At 42.4% G+C, this 16593-nt stretch overlaps 1 protein-coding gene and 1 long non-coding RNA gene across 2 annotated transcripts; both read left to right on the top strand.

Moving 5' to 3' along the window:
• Positions 1–218: 218 nt before the first annotated feature.
• On the top strand, positions 219–4505 carry LOC124045054. Its single transcript, XR_006840772.1, has 4 exons — positions 219–553; positions 3325–3431; positions 3615–3660; positions 3936–4505. It is a non-coding gene; the product is annotated as an uncharacterized LOC124045054 (long non-coding RNA).
• Positions 4506–11555: 7050 nt separating this feature from the next.
• On the top strand, positions 11556–14220 carry LOC124045053 (DALR anticodon-binding domain-containing protein 3-like). Its single transcript, XM_046364273.1, has 2 exons — positions 11556–12038; positions 13927–14220. The coding sequence occupies exons 1-2, from the start codon at positions 11809–11811 to the stop codon at positions 13940–13942; spliced, it is 246 nt and encodes an 81-aa protein (XP_046220229.1). The 5' UTR covers positions 11556–11808; the 3' UTR covers positions 13943–14220.
• Positions 14221–16593: the final 2373 nt, after the last annotated feature.

Raw genomic sequence — 16593 nt, 5'->3', positions numbered from 1 at the left:
CGTAGACCCAGAAGGTGAGTTTAACAACAATGACAGGCAAATTAACATAACAGGAGATCTATACTGAACATGAAAACAAACCATTACTGCTGATTACTGAGGGCTAAATAAAGGGAGGTAATCAAGGTGATGAAGTCCAGGTGTGTGTGTAATGATGGGGAGCAGGTGTGCTTACTTGATACATGCTGACCAGACGCGTTGCGTGAGCTGCAAAATAAATGCACACGTTATTCAATCATTGCACCCACACTGCTCGTGAGTGTCTGCGTAGTCAGGCGCTAAAATATAACTTGGTTCTATTTGTGATGCTCGACACACTGCAAGTCCTGCTTCCCATCTCCTCATTTTTTTTTATGACCATGTACCCACGTGGGTGATTGAAAGATGAACCGAGGTCTACACTCCAGTCGGTTGTGGTAATGCACTTTAAAAGTTGGTTGCCATATAAAGTCCGAAGAAGAAGCCTGAAGGAGGAGAGATTACTAGAAACGAACTCGGTTGACCGTTTTATTTGTGGATTAATTGTTGGAGTAGAGGACCTTGTGCATTTCAGGTAAAATAACAACCCAATGTTTATATCCCAGAACAAATTAGCTAGCAACAGCAAGTTAGCTAGTTACATTGCCATAAATGTTTAATGCTTTTTGACCTGTCCCTGAACAAAACATTAGGAACACTTTAAAAATTGAGTTGCACCCCTTTTTTCCTTCAGAAGAGCCTCACTTCTTTAGGACATGGACTCTACAAGGTGTCAAGCGTTCCGCTGGGATGCTGGTCCAAGTTGACTCCAATGCTTCCTAGAGTTGTGTAAAGTTGGCTTGATGGCCTTTGGGTGGTGGACCATTCTTGATACACACGGGAAACTGTTGAACGTGGAAACCTAGTGGCATTGCAGTTCCTGACACACTCAAACCAGTACCCTGTTCAAAGGCACTTCAATATTTTGTCTGGCCCATTCACCCTCTGAATGGCACACATACACAATCCATGTCTCAAGGCTTAAAAATCCTTTAACATGTCTTCTCCCCTTCGTCTACACTGATTTGAAGTGGATTTTACAATTGACATCAAATTGCGACTGCACTTGAAGAAACGTTGACATTTTCCGGATTGACTGACCTTCATGTTTTAAAGTAATGATGGACTGTCATTTGTCTTTGCTTTTTTGAGCTGTTCGTGACATAATATGGACTTGGTATTTTACCAAATATGGCTATCTTCTGTATACCACTCCTACCTTGTCAGAACACAACTGATTGGCTTAAATGTATTAAGAAGGAAAGAAACTCCACAAATTAGTTTTAACAAGGCACACCTGTTAATTTATTCCAGGTGACTACCTCATGAAGCTGAGGATGTGCAAAGCTTTCATCGAGGCAAAGGGTGGCTACTTTGAAGAATCTCAAATTACATATTTTGATTTGTTTAACACTTTTGGTTTCTACATGATTCCATGTGTTATTTCATAGTTGATGTTTTCACTGTTATTCTACAATGTAGAAAAAAGAAAAACCCATTGAGTAGGTGTGTCCAAACTTTGACTGGTACTGTATATACAGTGTGTGTATGTTTATCTGAAAAAATGAAACACCAATTTTTCAGGACCCTGTCTTTCAAAGATATTAAGTAAAAATCCAAGTAACTTCACAGATCTTCATTGTAAAGGGTTTAAACACCAGTTTCCCATGCTTGTTCAATGAACCATAAACAATTAATAAGCATGCACCTGTGAAACGGTTGTTAAGACACTAATAGCTTACAGACGGTAGGCAATTAAGGTCAGTTCTGAAAATTTAGGACACTAAAGAGGCCTTTAATGACTCTGAAAAATACAAAGAAAGATGCCGATCTCTGCAGTAGATTGCAACTCCACCCCCTTTGGCAGTTCTCTTGGTGGAAAATGTTATAGTTGGATGGAAATTTCAGAATTTTTGGTGGCCTTCCTAAGCCAGGATTCAGACACGGCAAGGACATCACGGTTGGCAGAGTGTGCTAAAGCAGTGAATAAAACAAACTTAGGGAGGAGGCTTCTGATGTTAGCATGCATGAAACCAATGCTTTTACGGTTACAGAAATCAACAAATAATAGCGCCTGGGTTAACCTCTACATCACCAGAGGAGGAGTAGGATAAGGGTATGGCTAAAAGCTATAAGAACTGGTCGTCTAGTGCGTTGGGGACAGAGAATAAAAGGAGCAGATTTCTGGGCGTGGTAGAGAAGATTCAGGGCATAATGTACAGACAAGGGTATGGTAGGATGGGAGTACAGTGGAGGTAAACCTAGGTGTTGCGTGTCGATGAGAGAGGTTTCAATCCTGGAGTCGCCTCTTCACTGTTGACATTGAGACTGGTGTTTTGCTTGGATTGGCTAACACAACGTGCCATTGGAACACAGGAGTGATGGTTGCTGATAATGGGCCTCTGTACGCCTATGTAGATATTCCATTAAAAATCTGCAGTTTCCAGCTACAATAGCCATTAACAACATTAACAATGTCTACTCTGTATTTCTGATCAGTTTGTTATTTTAATCGATCAAAAATGTGCTTTTCTTTAAAAAACAAGGCCGTTTCTAAGTGACCCCAAACTTTTGAACGGTACTGTACATATAACAAGAATAAATGTAGTTCCATATACATTCCAATATCAACTACTTGTATTTCCAAATAAAAAATATTCAAATAATTACTCAAATGCACTTGAAAGTAATTGAAATACTCTAAATAGTATTTGAACACAGGTCTGATAGGAAATGCCATCCGTGTTGTATTGCCTTGTGTTAAGGTAAGAGTTGGGGATGGAAAACCTCTAAGTTGAATGAAATAAATATTGCCTTGACGGTTTTTAGGGCAGACAGATTCAATATAATACATAGTGTTGTATTTAAATTCTGAGATTTAGCGTTTTATAACCATACTGTCTAGTACACATCTCGATCGTACTGGACCGTGAAGAAGAGGACGGAGGTCTCTGGAGGGGGGGGCAGCTACACCTCCAAATCCTCCGGACTTTCCAGACACCTCACAGCGTGACGCACCAGTGGAAAACACACACACACACCTGCCCCACTAATCCGACAGACAGGTGTCCACAATTAGCAACTCCATAAGGCTGAAGCCTTGACTACTGTAACAGCTATTTGTATTGTATCTTTCGGAACATCTATATTTGGTGCATATCAACTGTATAAATCACTTAAAATGGCAGGTGGTAGTGGTACAGTAGTAAAGTGTTGTTGTGACAAGGAAAGGGATGGCGCAAAGGAGGAGCTGTGGTCAATTGTTCTGCAGAAGTGAAAGTGAAATACATTTTTTTGTGTATTTAGGAGGAAGTGAAGACTCATAGAGCAACACATACACACATATGTGCCGATTCAGGAGGGTGACAGGAAAGTGGAATCAAGATTATGGTGACCTGAGCTGAGCCCATACGGTAACTGTCTTTTCAGAAATGGGACTTGTCTTTTTTTGCCTGTACTTTCACTTTGGATGGCTTTCCTCAGTCAACCCTTTCTTGATATTTATTTATCTTCCTTAAACAAATACTCCTCTCTGGTTCTCTCGTTTTGATTTACACAAAGTATTCCTTTTCCTGTTCACTTCTTCTATTGATCAGAGACACTTGCTCCGCTTCGCACCTTAAGAGGAGATGACTTCAATAAGTGAGTGTGTCCGTCTGTCTCTGAGAATGAATTGTTAGGCTTTTTGTTCTCTCTCCATCTCAGGCTGTCCCTTTGAACTATTCTCTGTGTTTCTTTCAGTAGTTTTGTGGATAGATTCTGCTATGTGAGATTTAAAGTAAAATGACTAAACTAAGTTACACAGCCATCCTATCATTTCCTTTAATCTCTCCCAGAACCTTTAGCTTTTATCATTCTCTTTATCTGCTCTAGCTTCAATGCACTGACCTGCTTTCTCTTTCTCCCTCTCTCTACAGACATGAAACAGGTTTTTCAAGACTTCAAGATATGAATGGAACAGGATAGACCGTCTTTTTTCCACCCCAAGAAGGCAGCTAAATTCAGAATAGAAAGTGAACCTGAGTTTAAATTAGTTTAAATTGTGAATGGGACACTCAGTAGTGGTGTTAGCGGGTAGGGTGGTAACGGAACCCATAAAGCAGCTGTGTCTTTCAAAAGCAGCTGGATATGAGCTCCGTTTCCATCCCGTTTCGCAACATCCAACAGTCTGACCGTTTGTAGAGAGAAACATACTTCCTGGTGTACTTGAGTCAGTGAGTGTCTTTTAGTGTGATGTGGCTGCAGTTGACTCTTCAATAACTAATAGGTGATGTTCTTCAATGACACGTTTTCTCCCGGATTGACACAAACTATAAGCCCCGGGAATTTCGTGTCAGCAAAGAATGACACCAGCTTCTATATAGGACATGAGCAGCTTAAGCTATTTATTTTAGCTGATTAATGTAGTGTGTAAATTGATTTATCATCAGGCTATTGTTTCTGAATTGTTGCCCTGTTATTCTGAATTAAAATATAACTGGATTTTATTCACAGTATCCATTTGTTATATTATCTGGGAACACTTAATTTACTATACCATAATTTACTATACCATGTCATATGTCCATGAATGTGTGTGCTGTCCAATTGTCTAATTCAGTTTACATTAAAGAGCCAGTTTACATTACAGAGCCAGTTTACATTACAGTTAGTTCTTATATACATACCAGGCATAGTTTAAAATGTTTAACTCCTTATTCCACTTAGTACGACTATACTGAGACTTCATGAACATCTATAGGCTACAGTCCAAATGAGCCTGACTGTAGGCCTGCGGTCCATTGAGCCTGAACCAGCCCTATGTTCCTGGCAACCACCATAAGAACATAATGATTTATCATGACTTGTCATTGGAACAAATTGACCACATGAGTTTCTTTACCAAACATTTTTTTTGTATGAAGAATGAAAACAAATTCAGATAGATTTTTTTATTTTACCTTTATTTAACCAGGTAGGCTAGTTGAGAACAAGTTCTCATTTGCGACTGCGACCTGGCCAAGATAAAGCATAGCAGTGTGAACAGACAACAACACAGAGTTACACATGGAGTAAACAATAAACAAGTCAATAACATAGTAGAAAAAAATAATCTATATACATTGTGTGCAAAAGGCATGAGGAGGTAGGCAATAAATACCCTTTAGGCCATAGGAGCGAATAGTTACAATTTAGTAGATTAACCCCGGAGTGATAAATGATCAGATGAACATGTGCAGGTAGAGATACTAGTGTGCAAAAGAGCAGAAAAGTAAATAAAATAAAAACAGTATGGGGATGAGGTAGGTAAATTGGGTGGGCTATATACCGATGGACTATGTACAGCTGCAGCGATCGGTTAGCTGCTCAGATAGCAGATGTTTAAAGTTGGTGAGGGAGATAAAAGTCTCCAACTTCAGAGATTTTTGCAATTCGTTCCAGTCGCAGGCAGCAGAGAACTGGAAGGAAAGGTGGCCAAATGAGGTTTTGGCTTTAGGGATCAGTGAGATACACCTGCTGGAGCACGTGCTACGGGTGGGTGTTGCCATCGTGACCAGTGAACTGAGATAAGGCAGAGCTTTACCTAGCATGGACTTGTACATGACCTGGAGCCAGTGGGCCTGGCGACAAACATGTAGCAAGGGCCAGCCAACTAGAGCATACAGGTCGCAGTGGTGGGTGGTATAAGGTGCTTTAGTGACAAAACGGATGGCACTGTGATAAACTGCATCCAATTTGCTGAGTAGAGTGTTGGAGGCTATTTTGTAAATGAAATCGCCGATGTCGAGGATCGGTAGGATAGTCAGTTTTACTAGGGTAAGTTTTGTGGCGTGAGTGAAGGAGGCTTTGTTGCGAAATAGAAAGCCAACTCTAGATTTGATTTTGGATTTGGATGTTTGATATGAGTCTGGAAGGAGAGTTTGCAGTCTAGCCAGACACCTAGGTACTTATAGATGTCCACATATTCTAGGTCGGAAACATCCAGGGTGGTGATGATAGTCGGGCGTACGGGTGCAGGCAGCGAACGGTTGAAAAGCATGCATTTGGTTTTACTAGCGTTTAAGAGCAGTTGGAGGCCACGGAAGGAGTGTTGTATGGCATTGAAGCTCGTTTGGAGGTTAGATAGCACAGTGTCCAAGGAAGGGCCGGAAGTATACAGAATGGTGTCGTCTGCGTAGAGGTGGATCAGGGAATCGCCCGCAGCAAGAGCAACATCATTGATATATACAGAGAAAAGAGTTGGCCTGAGAATTGAACCCTGTGGCACCCCCATAGAGACTGCCAGAGGACCGGACAACATGCCATCCAAATTGACACACTGAACTCTGTCTGCAAAGCAGTTGGTGACCAGGCAAGGCAGTCATTAGAAAAGCCGAGGCTACTGAGTCTGCCGATAAGAATATGGTGATTGACAGAGTCAAAAGCCTTGGCCAGGTCGATGAAGACGGCTGCACAGTACTGTCTTTTATCGATGGCGGGGGGGAGCTGTTGGCCAAGGTTGGAGTAGCCAGGAGGAAGGTATGGCGGCAGGGTAGCCTAGTGGTTAGAGCGTTGGACTAGTAACCAAAAGGTTGCAAGTTTGAATCCCCGAGCTGACAAGGTACAAATCTGTCGTTCTGCCCCTGAACAGGCAGTTAACCCACTGTTCCTAGGCCGTCATTGAAAATAAGAATTTGTTCTTAACTGACTTGCCTAGTAAAATAAAAAAATTAAATGGCCAGCCGTTGAAGTTTTCGATTATCACAGATTTATCGGTGGTGACCGTGTTACCTAGCCTCAGTGCTGGGAGGAGGTGCTCTTGTTCTCCATGGACTTTACAGTGTCCCAGAACTTTTTGGAGTTAGAGCTACAGGATGCAAATTTCTACTTGAAAAAGCTGGCCTTTGCTTACCTGACTGACTGCGTGTATTGGTTCCTGACTTCCCTGAACAGTTGCATATCGTGGGGACTATTCGATGCTATTGCAGTCCACTACAGGATGTTTTTTTGCTGATCGAGGGCAGTCAGGTCTGGAGTGAACCAAGGGCTGTATCTGTTCTTAGTTCTGGATTTTTTGAACGGAGCATGCTTGTCTAAGATGGTGAGGAAGTTACTTTTAAAGAATGACCAGGCATCCTCAACTGACGGGATGAGGTCAATATCCTTCCAGTATACCCGGGCCAGGTCGATTAGAAAGGCCTGCTCACAGAAGTGTTTTAGGGAGCGTTTGACTGTGATGAGGGGTGGTCGTTTGACCGCTGACCCGTAGCGGATACAAGCAATGAGGCAATGATCGCTGAGATCCTGATTGAAGACAGCAGAGGTGTATTTGGAGGGCAAGTTGGTCAGGATAATGTCAATTAGGGTGCCCATGTTTACAGATTTAGGGTTGTACCTGGTGGGTTCCTTGATGATTTGGGTGAGATTGAGGGCATCTAGCTTAGATTGTAGGACTGCCGGGGTGTTAAGCATATCCCAGTTAGGTCACCTAACAGAACAAACTCTGAAGCTAGATGGGGGGCGATCAATTCACAGATGGTGTCCAGGGCATAGCTGGGAGCTGAGGGGGGTCGATAGCGGGCGGAAACAGTGAGACTTATTTCTGGAGAGATTAATTTTTAAAATGAGAAGTTCGAACAGTTTCGGCATAGACCTGGAAAGTATGACAGAACTTTGCAGGCTATCTCTGCAGTAGATTGCAACTCCTACCCCTTTGGCAGTTCTATCTTGACGGAAAGTGTTATAGTTGGGTATGGAAATCTCTGAATTTTTGGTGGCCTTCCCAAGCCAGGATTCAGACACGGCAAGGACATCAGGGTTGGCAGAGTGTGCTAAAGCAGTGAGTAAAACAAACTTAGGGAAGAGGCTTCTGATGTTGACATGCATGAAACCAAGCCTTTTTCGGCCACAGAAGTCAACAAATGAGGGTGCCTGGGGACATGCAGGGCCTGGGTTTACCTCGAGATATTTGAATCAGTGGCGAATTTAGCATGTGAATCTTACCCCCCAAAATATTTTGGAGCATGCCAGCAAAGTCACTACACAACACTGAACAATACATGAATTGCACTATAAAGATGACAAACGGTGCCCACAAACTGTTAGGACCAACATAAATCTGTCCCAACAGCAGAGCTTTCTTTTCAGCACCACAGAGTGAATCCTTACCACTGCTACACCTGGCTATCAGTGGAACCTTGTCTGGCAGTAAAACAGTTCATTTAGCCTCATTTACTGTCTTTAAAAAAAAACATAGCTGACATGGCTGACTTGCCTAAACAAATGTGGTTTCTACTGACAATTTAGATGTCAAACTATGGCATGAGGGAACAATGAGCGCAAAAGAGGCAATCTGTAATTTTGATTACGACATTAATGAGCGAGCTAAAACGGACGTAGTCAATATAACTATTTGTTCAGCACTTTTGGAATGTACAGCGACAGAATTCAGAACACGAGTCATTTGTTCAGTATTCTCTATAAGCAGACAATGAAAGCTCTTACAATATTCGATGATGACATTTCTATAAAACAGGCTATAAGCTACATGTGCACCACCAAGTCAGAAAAGTAGGCGAAATTAAGAGGGCAAATAGATCAAATTATTAGGGTGAGGCACATGGGCTTCTAACAGCTTACAACATACACATAGTATTACTTTCTTAGCTACACTATACATATCTCCCTTGCATATTACATAATTTATGCAGAGGCATACAATATATTTTTGGACTCACTGTTGTGCTGTGCTCACTTGACCAGGAAGGTGGAGCGGCGGTCCTTCTTGTGGGCAAATTATGTCATCAAAGTCTGGCATTCTCTGGATTTATGGTGCTTTCAAGACAACTAGGAACTTGGGGGGAAAAACTAGGTTGAATCATGACGTCAGTGATCTTCAGGTCGAATTCCAAGCTGGATGACCATTCGAAATGTATTTTCCCAGTCTGAGCAACAAAAAAAAAAATCCTGAGTTGCCAGATCTCTTGAACTCACTGAAGTCTGAGATTTCTCAGTTCTGAGTTTCCAGATGTTTTGAGCGTGGCAGAAATCCTGCTGGATAGACAGCATGGCCAATAAATTCAACATTTTCTGGCCCATGGTATTGCGTGTGAATGTTTGTCCTTTTAAGCTTTGAAAAGAGACCCTTAAACCCTTACTTGGACCTCACCCTCTCCACCGAATAGCAGGGGAGGCAAAATAGTGATTGCTTGCAATGCTTGCAGTTAGCCACTGATTCCTTCCAAACCACTCATGAGTGAGCACAGATACGTTCTATCTATAATTTATCTTAATATGACAAGGATTGAAAAGGATTTGCCAGTATATGTTTTGACGTGATTCATGATGATGACTGTTTGTCTATGTTGCTAGCTAAGATTTGGAAAATATGATGTTGACATGATCAGTCCAATCAAAACTATGGTAGCTATAACGTGATTTGACATTTTATCTGTGGCCAATGACCTTAAGCCTTCTTGGATGGGCACTTCAAATGTAAATACACTGCTCAAAAAAATAAAGGGAACACTTAAACAACACAATGTAACTCCAAGTCAATCACACTTCTGTGAAATCACTGTCCACTTAGGAAGCAACACTGATTGACAATACATTTCACATGCTGTTGTGCAAATGGAATAGACAACAGGTGGAAATTATAGGCAATTAGCAAGACACCCCCAATAAAGGAGTGGTTCTGCAGGTGGTGACCACAGACCACTTCTCAGTTCCTATGATTCCTGGCTGATGTTTTGGTCACTTTTGAATGCTGGCGGTGCTTTCACTCTAGTGGTAGCATGAGATGGTGTCTACAACCCACACAAGTGGCTCAGGTAGTGCAGCTCATCCAGGATGGCACATCAATGCGAGCTGTGGCAAGAAGGTTTGCTGTGTCTGTCAGCGTAGTGTCCAGAGCATGGAGGCGCTACCAGGAGACAGGCCAGTACATCAGGAGACATGGAGGAGGCCGTAGGAGGGCAACAACCCAGCAGCAGGACCGCTACCTCCGCCTTTGTGCAAGGAGGAGCAGGAGGAGCACTGCCAGAGCCCTGCAAAATGACATCCAGCAGGCCACAAATGTGCATGTGTCTGCTCAAACGGTCAGAAACAGACTCCATGAGGGTGGTATGAGGGCCCGACGTCCACAGGTGGGGGTTGTGCTTACAGCCCAACACCGTGCAGGACGTTTGGCATTTGCCAGAGAACACCAAGATTGGCAAATTCGCCACTGGCGCCCTGTGCTCTTCACAGATGAAAGCAGGTTCACACTGAGCACATGTGACAGACGTGACAGAGTCTGGAGACACCGTGGAGAACATTCTGCTGCCTCCAGCATGACCGGTTTGGCAGTGGGACAGTCATGGTGTGGGGTGGCATTTCTTTGGGGGGCCGCACAGCCCTCCATGTGCTCGCCAGAGGTAGCCTGACTGCCATTAGGTACCGAGATGAGATCCTCAGACCCCTTGTGAGACCATATGCTGGTGCGGTTGGCCCTGGGTTCCTCCTAATGCAAGACAATGCTAGACCTCATGTGGCTGGAGTGTGTCAGCAGTTCCTGCAAGAGGAAGGCATTGATGCTATGGACTGGCCCGCCCATTCCCCAGAACTGAATCCAATTGAGCACATCTGGGACATCATGTCTCGCTCCATCCACCAACGCCATGTTGCACCACAGACTGCCCAGGAGTTGGCGGATGCTTTAGTCCAGGTCTGGGTGGAGATCCCTCAGGAGACCATCCACCACCTCATCAGGAGCATGCCCAGGCGTTGTAGGGAGGTCATACAGGCACGTGGAGGCCACACACACTACTGAGCCTCATTTTGACTTATTTTAAGGACATTACATCAAAGTTGGATCAGCCTGTAGTGTGGTTTTCCACTTTTTAATTATGAGTGTGACTCATAATCCAGACCTCCATGGGTTGATAAATTTGATTTCCATTGATAATTTGTGTGATTTTGTTGACAGCACATTCAACTATGTAAAAAAAAAAATGTAATAAGAATATTTCATTCATTCAGAACTAGTGTGTGTTATTTTAGTGTTCCCTTTATTTTTTTGAGCAGTGTATATGGCAGCACCCAAGGGGGCTTGAACTTCCTAGCTCTCCCTGAAGATTTTGCTCCGACATAGTGTCCCCATGAGTGACAGAACACTGAGCCAATCACGGCGCAACTAGAGAACATTACAAACCCGTAGCTTTGTATTTTCTACTGGGCTAGGCTGAAAAACCTGCCTTACTCAAGAAAGCAAAGAATAGATAATGTTTGTATGCGGCTTTATTAACTTAATCATGATTATTTTTTACATAGTTTGCAAACTGATATTTGACGTATTAATGCCAAAATAACATGCAAAGCATGCAACAAAAAACAAATATATATTTTATAGCTAAACAGGTGGGCCTGTGTTCCACTTGCCACTGATCTGAATTCATCCAGAGACCATGTGACATTATTGAAAAAGTATGAGAAGCCATATAATAAACTGTAATTCTAACATTACGACATGTCTTCCACTTAATGTTTGCAGAAAGTTCATTTGAATTTCATACATTGAGCTGAACAGGCAACCCTGCCACACATAAAATGGACCTAAACTCGCGCTTTTGCCGTACTTCACAAGTAAACGGGATTCGGGGAAACAACATTTGCACTCTACAGTTCCGCGTTGTGATTATTATGCAGTCATTTACAGCAATATGATATCGACTGACTAACTGGATCAACTGAACGCATGTTTTTCTATTTGAAAAACTAGCTGTCATAAAGCAGAAAGTAATACGATACCGTTTAGCTCAGCTGAAGTGATGACCAGGTTGTGAGTTAGTGATGGAGAACATTGAGGAGACGCCATTTCGGATCACCCATACCGTCCAAGCTCTGGGCTCCGCACTACGGGGAGCGCCTGGAAATGTTCCTGATGCTAATGGTCTGGGTAGCGGGGACAGAATCTCGAGTGAGACGGAGAAGCTTTGGTTCAAAGAAAGCAGCGCTAAGAATCTCCGAAACAGGGACTTCTTGTCACCCACCACGGTGCTGAATACGCTTTATACAGACAGGTCGGTCTGTTAACGTTAGATTAACAGTTAGCTAACTAACCTTAGCTTAATAGTTATTTAAGTCTCGTATAACCCCATTGTAATTAGCCTTAGAATTGTTTTGCAGTTGGTGCAGTGGTTGTAATGTATGTGTTGACAGATAGGCAGTTGACAACACGCGCTTTTCTCTTTGACAGGTTGAACTCGAGAGATATGTGGAGGCAAATTGAACCCCAAACTGTCAACTTCCACTTGATGATTGTGAACGAAATTGAATTCATACATTTTCATATTTGAGACTGTTGGCATTGCCATCATCGACATAACATTTAAACATTGCGGCAAGTATTATTAACCCCTGACTGGCAAATAAAATGTGCCACCGTGTTTCCACATGGCATCGGTCAATACAACACCACACAGTCCTGCAGGAGCCAAATGAAGCATATGCCACTACAGGCAGAAGGCTATTACTGCAATACTTTTCGACTGTGTATGTGTGATAGTGCATATGTCTTGGAAAATTCCAGAAAATTATGTTATGGCTTTAGAAGCTTCTGATAGGCTAATTAACATCATTTGAGTCAATTGGAGATGTACCAGTGGATATATTTCAAGACCTACCTTCAAACTATGTGCCTCTGCTTGACATCATGGGAAAATCAAAAGAAATCAGCCAAGACCTCAGAAAACAAACTGTAGACCTCCAGAGGTCTGGTTCATCCTTGGGAGCAGTTTCCAAATGCCTGAGGGTGCCACATTCATCTGTACAAACAATAGTATGCAAGTAAACACCACGGGACCATGCAGCCGTCATACCGCTCAAGAAGGAGACTCTTTCTGTCTCCTAGATATGAACGTACTTTGGTGTGAAAAGTGCAAATAAATCCCAGAACAACAGCAAAGGACCGTGTGAAGATGCTGGCGGAAATAGGTACAAAAGTATCTATATCCACAGTAAAACGAGTCCTATATCGACATAAACTGAAAGGCCACTCAGCAAGGAAGAAGCCACTGCTCCAAAACCGCCATAAAAAAGCCAGACTACGGTTTACAACGGCACATGGGGACAAACATCATACTTTTTGGAGAAATGTCCTCTGGTCTGATGAAACAAAAATAGAACTGTTTGGTCATAATGACCATTGTTATGTTTGGAGGAAAAAGGGGGAGGCTTTTAAGCTGAAGAACACCATCCCAACCGTGAAGCACGGGGGTGGCAGTATCGTGTTGTGGGGGTGCTTTGCTGCAGGAGGGACTGGCACACTTCACAAAATAGATGTCATCACGAGGTGGAAAATTATGTGAATATTGAAGCAACATTTCAAGACATCAGTCAGGAAGTTTAAGCTTGGTTGCAAATGGGTCTTCCAAATGGACAATGACCCCCAAGCATACTTCCAAAATTGTGGCAAAATGGTTTAAGGACAACAAAGTTGAGGTATTGGAGTGGCGATCACAAAGCCCTGACCTTAATCCTGTAGAAAATGTGTGGACAGAACTGAAAAGTTGTGTGTGCGCAAGGAGGCCTACAAACCTGACTCCGTTACACCAGCTCTGTCATGAGGAATGGGCCAAAATTCACCCAACTTATTGTGGGATGCTTGTGGAAGGATACACAAAACGTTTGACTCAAGTTACACAATTTAAAGGCAATTCTACCAAATACTAATCGAGTGTATGTAAACTTCTCACCCACTGGGAATGTGATGAAAGAAATAAAAGCACAAATTAATAATCCTCTACTATTATTCTGACATTTCACCTTCTTAAAATAAAGTGGTGATCCTAACGGACCTAAAACAGGGAATTTTTACTAGGATTAAATGTCAGGAATTTAGTTTAAATGTTGGCTAAGGTGTATGTACATTTCAGACTTCAACTGTAAGTGCGATGTGTTTGTGTGTAGGTTCCCTCAGCGGTGATGGTTAGAGTGCAGTCCCTGAGAGGGACAGGGGTTCTCCCTGTGGCTGGAAGGGAACTCATAGGAGAGGGGCTGAGGGTGTGGGTCGACCGGACTGCTGTGTTTTAGAAGGTCCTGAGTGACGTGTCGGTGTACCTGAAGCCTCCTTGCCAGAGACAGGGGTGTGTGGTGCTCTACTGCCACGCCCTGCACACCAAACCAAATTTACCCTCCCCTGACACCCTCACGCTGGGGCAACTGTGCTGCTGACTGACCACTTAGGGGCGCTACTGAGGAGTCAGGGGTGAGTAAGGAGATTACTATTCTACCATAGCCAAATTTGGACACGCCTACACACTCACAACCGGTCAAAGTTTAAGAAAACCTACTAATTGAAGGGTTTTTCTTTATTTTTACAAATTTCTACATTGTAGAATAATAGTGAAGACATCAAAACTATGAAAATACACATATGGAATCATGTAGTAACCAGAAAAGTGTCAAACAAATCTAAATATTTTTGATATTCTTCAAATAGTCTGACAGCTTTGCACACTCTTGGCATTATCAACCATCTTCAAGAGGTAGTCACCTGGAATGCATTTCAATTAACAGGTCTGCCTTGTTAAAAGTGAATTTGTGGAATTTCTTTCCTTAATGCGTTTCAGCCAATCAGTAATGTTGTGACAAGGTAGAGGTGGTATTCAGAAGATGGCCCTATTTGGTAAAAGACTAAGTCCATACTATGGCAATAACAGCTCAAATAAGTAAAGAGAAACAACAGTCCATTACATTAAGGTCAGTCAATCCAGAAAATTTCAAGTGCTGTCGCAAAAAACTCTGTGATAAAACTGTCTCTCATGAGGACCACCACAGGAAAGGAATACCCAGAGTTGCCTCTGCTGCAGAGGATAAGTTCATTATAGAGTTACCAGCCTCGCCCAAGTAAATGTACAGAGCTGAAGAAACAGACACATCTCAACATCAACTGCTCAGAGGAGACTGTGTGAATCAGGCCTTCGTGGTCGAATTGCTGCAAAGAAACCACTACTAAAGGACACCAATTAGAAGAAGAGACTTGCTTGGGCCAAGAAAAACGAGCAATGGACATTAGACCAGTGGAATTTTGTCCTCTGGTCTGGAGTCCAAATTGGAGATTTTTGGTTAGAACCGGTGTCTTTCTCAACTAGAGGTCGACTGATTTGAATCGGAATGGCTGATTAATTAGGGCCGATTTTAAACTTTTCACAACAATCTTTTTTAAAAACATTTTTTACACCTTTTATTTAATCTTTATTTAACTAGGCAAGTCAGTTAAGAACACATTCTTATTTTCAATGACGGCCTAGGAACAGTGGGTTAACTGTTAACTGTCAACTTGGGGGATCCAATCTTGCAAACTTAACCAGTCCAACACAATAACGACCTGCCTCTCTCTCGTTGCACTCCACAAGGAGTTACGCGAATGCAGTAAACCAAGGTAAGTTGCTAGCTAGCATTAAACTTATCTTATAAAAAACAATCAATCATAATCACTAGTTAACTACACATGGTTGATAATATTGCTAGATAATATCTAGCGTGTCCTGCGTTGCATATAATCTGACTGAGCATACAAGTATCTGACTGAGCGGTGGTAGGCAGAAGCAGGCGCGTAAACATGAATTCAAACAGCACTTTCGTGCGTTTTGCCAGCAGCTCTTCGTTGTGCGTCAAGCATTGCGCTGTTTATGACTTCAAACCTATCAACTCCCGAGATGAGGCTCGTGTAACCGAAGTGAAATGGCTAGCTAGTTAGCGCGCGCTAATTGTTGTTATGTTGCTGGTTCGAGCCCAGCGAGGAGCAGGACGGAAGCTATACTGTTATACTGGCAATACTAAAGTGCCTATAAGAACATCCAATAGTCAAAGGTTAATGAAATACAAATGTTATAGAGAGAAATAGTCCTATAATTCCTATAATAACTACAACCTAAAACTTCTTACCTGGGAATATTGAAGACTCATGTTAAAAGGAACCACCAGCTTTCTCATGTTCTGAGCAAGGAACTGAAACATTAGCTTTCTTACATGGCACATATTTTAAATGGAACATATTGCACTTTTACTTTCTTCTCCAACACTTGTTTTTGCATTATTTAAACCAAATTGAACATGTTTCATTATTTACTTGAGGCTAAGTTGATTTGATTGATGTATTATATTAAGTTAAAATAAGTGTTCATTCAGTATTGTTGTAATTGGCAGTAGAATAAATAAATAAATCGGCGGATTAATCGGTATCGGGTTTTATGGTCCTCCAATAATCGGTATCGGTGTTGAAAAATCATAATCGGTCGACCTCTAATCTCAACATCTGTATTTCTCACCTTAAAGCATGGAGGAGGAGGTGTGTGTGTGTGCAGTGGTGACACTGTCAGTTATTTTTATTTCGATTTCAAGGCACAATTAACCAGCATGGCTACCACCGCATTCTGCAGAGATACTCCTTCCCATCAGATTTGCCCTTAGTGGGACTATCATTAGTTTTTCAACAGGACAATGACCCAACACACCTCCAGGCTGTGTAAGGGCTATTTGACCAAGAAGGAGAGTGATGGAGTGCTGCATCAGATGACTTGGCCTCCACATTCTGCTGACCTCAACCAAATTGAGATGGTTTGGGATGAGTCA

Source organism: Oncorhynchus gorbuscha, linkage group LG10 (assembly GCF_021184085.1).
Source record: "Oncorhynchus gorbuscha isolate QuinsamMale2020 ecotype Even-year linkage group LG10, OgorEven_v1.0, whole genome shotgun sequence".
NCBI classification, from domain to species: Eukaryota; Metazoa; Chordata; class Actinopteri; order Salmoniformes; family Salmonidae; genus Oncorhynchus; species Oncorhynchus gorbuscha.
Note: the sequence above shows the minus strand (reverse complement) of the source record. Positions and strands in the feature narration are given on the sequence as shown.

Excerpts from the sequence above, each read along its gene's own strand:
- LOC124045053 (XM_046364273.1), top strand. The coding sequence starts at position 11,809 with ATGGAGAACATTGAGGAGACGCCATTTCGGATCACCCATACCGTCCAA.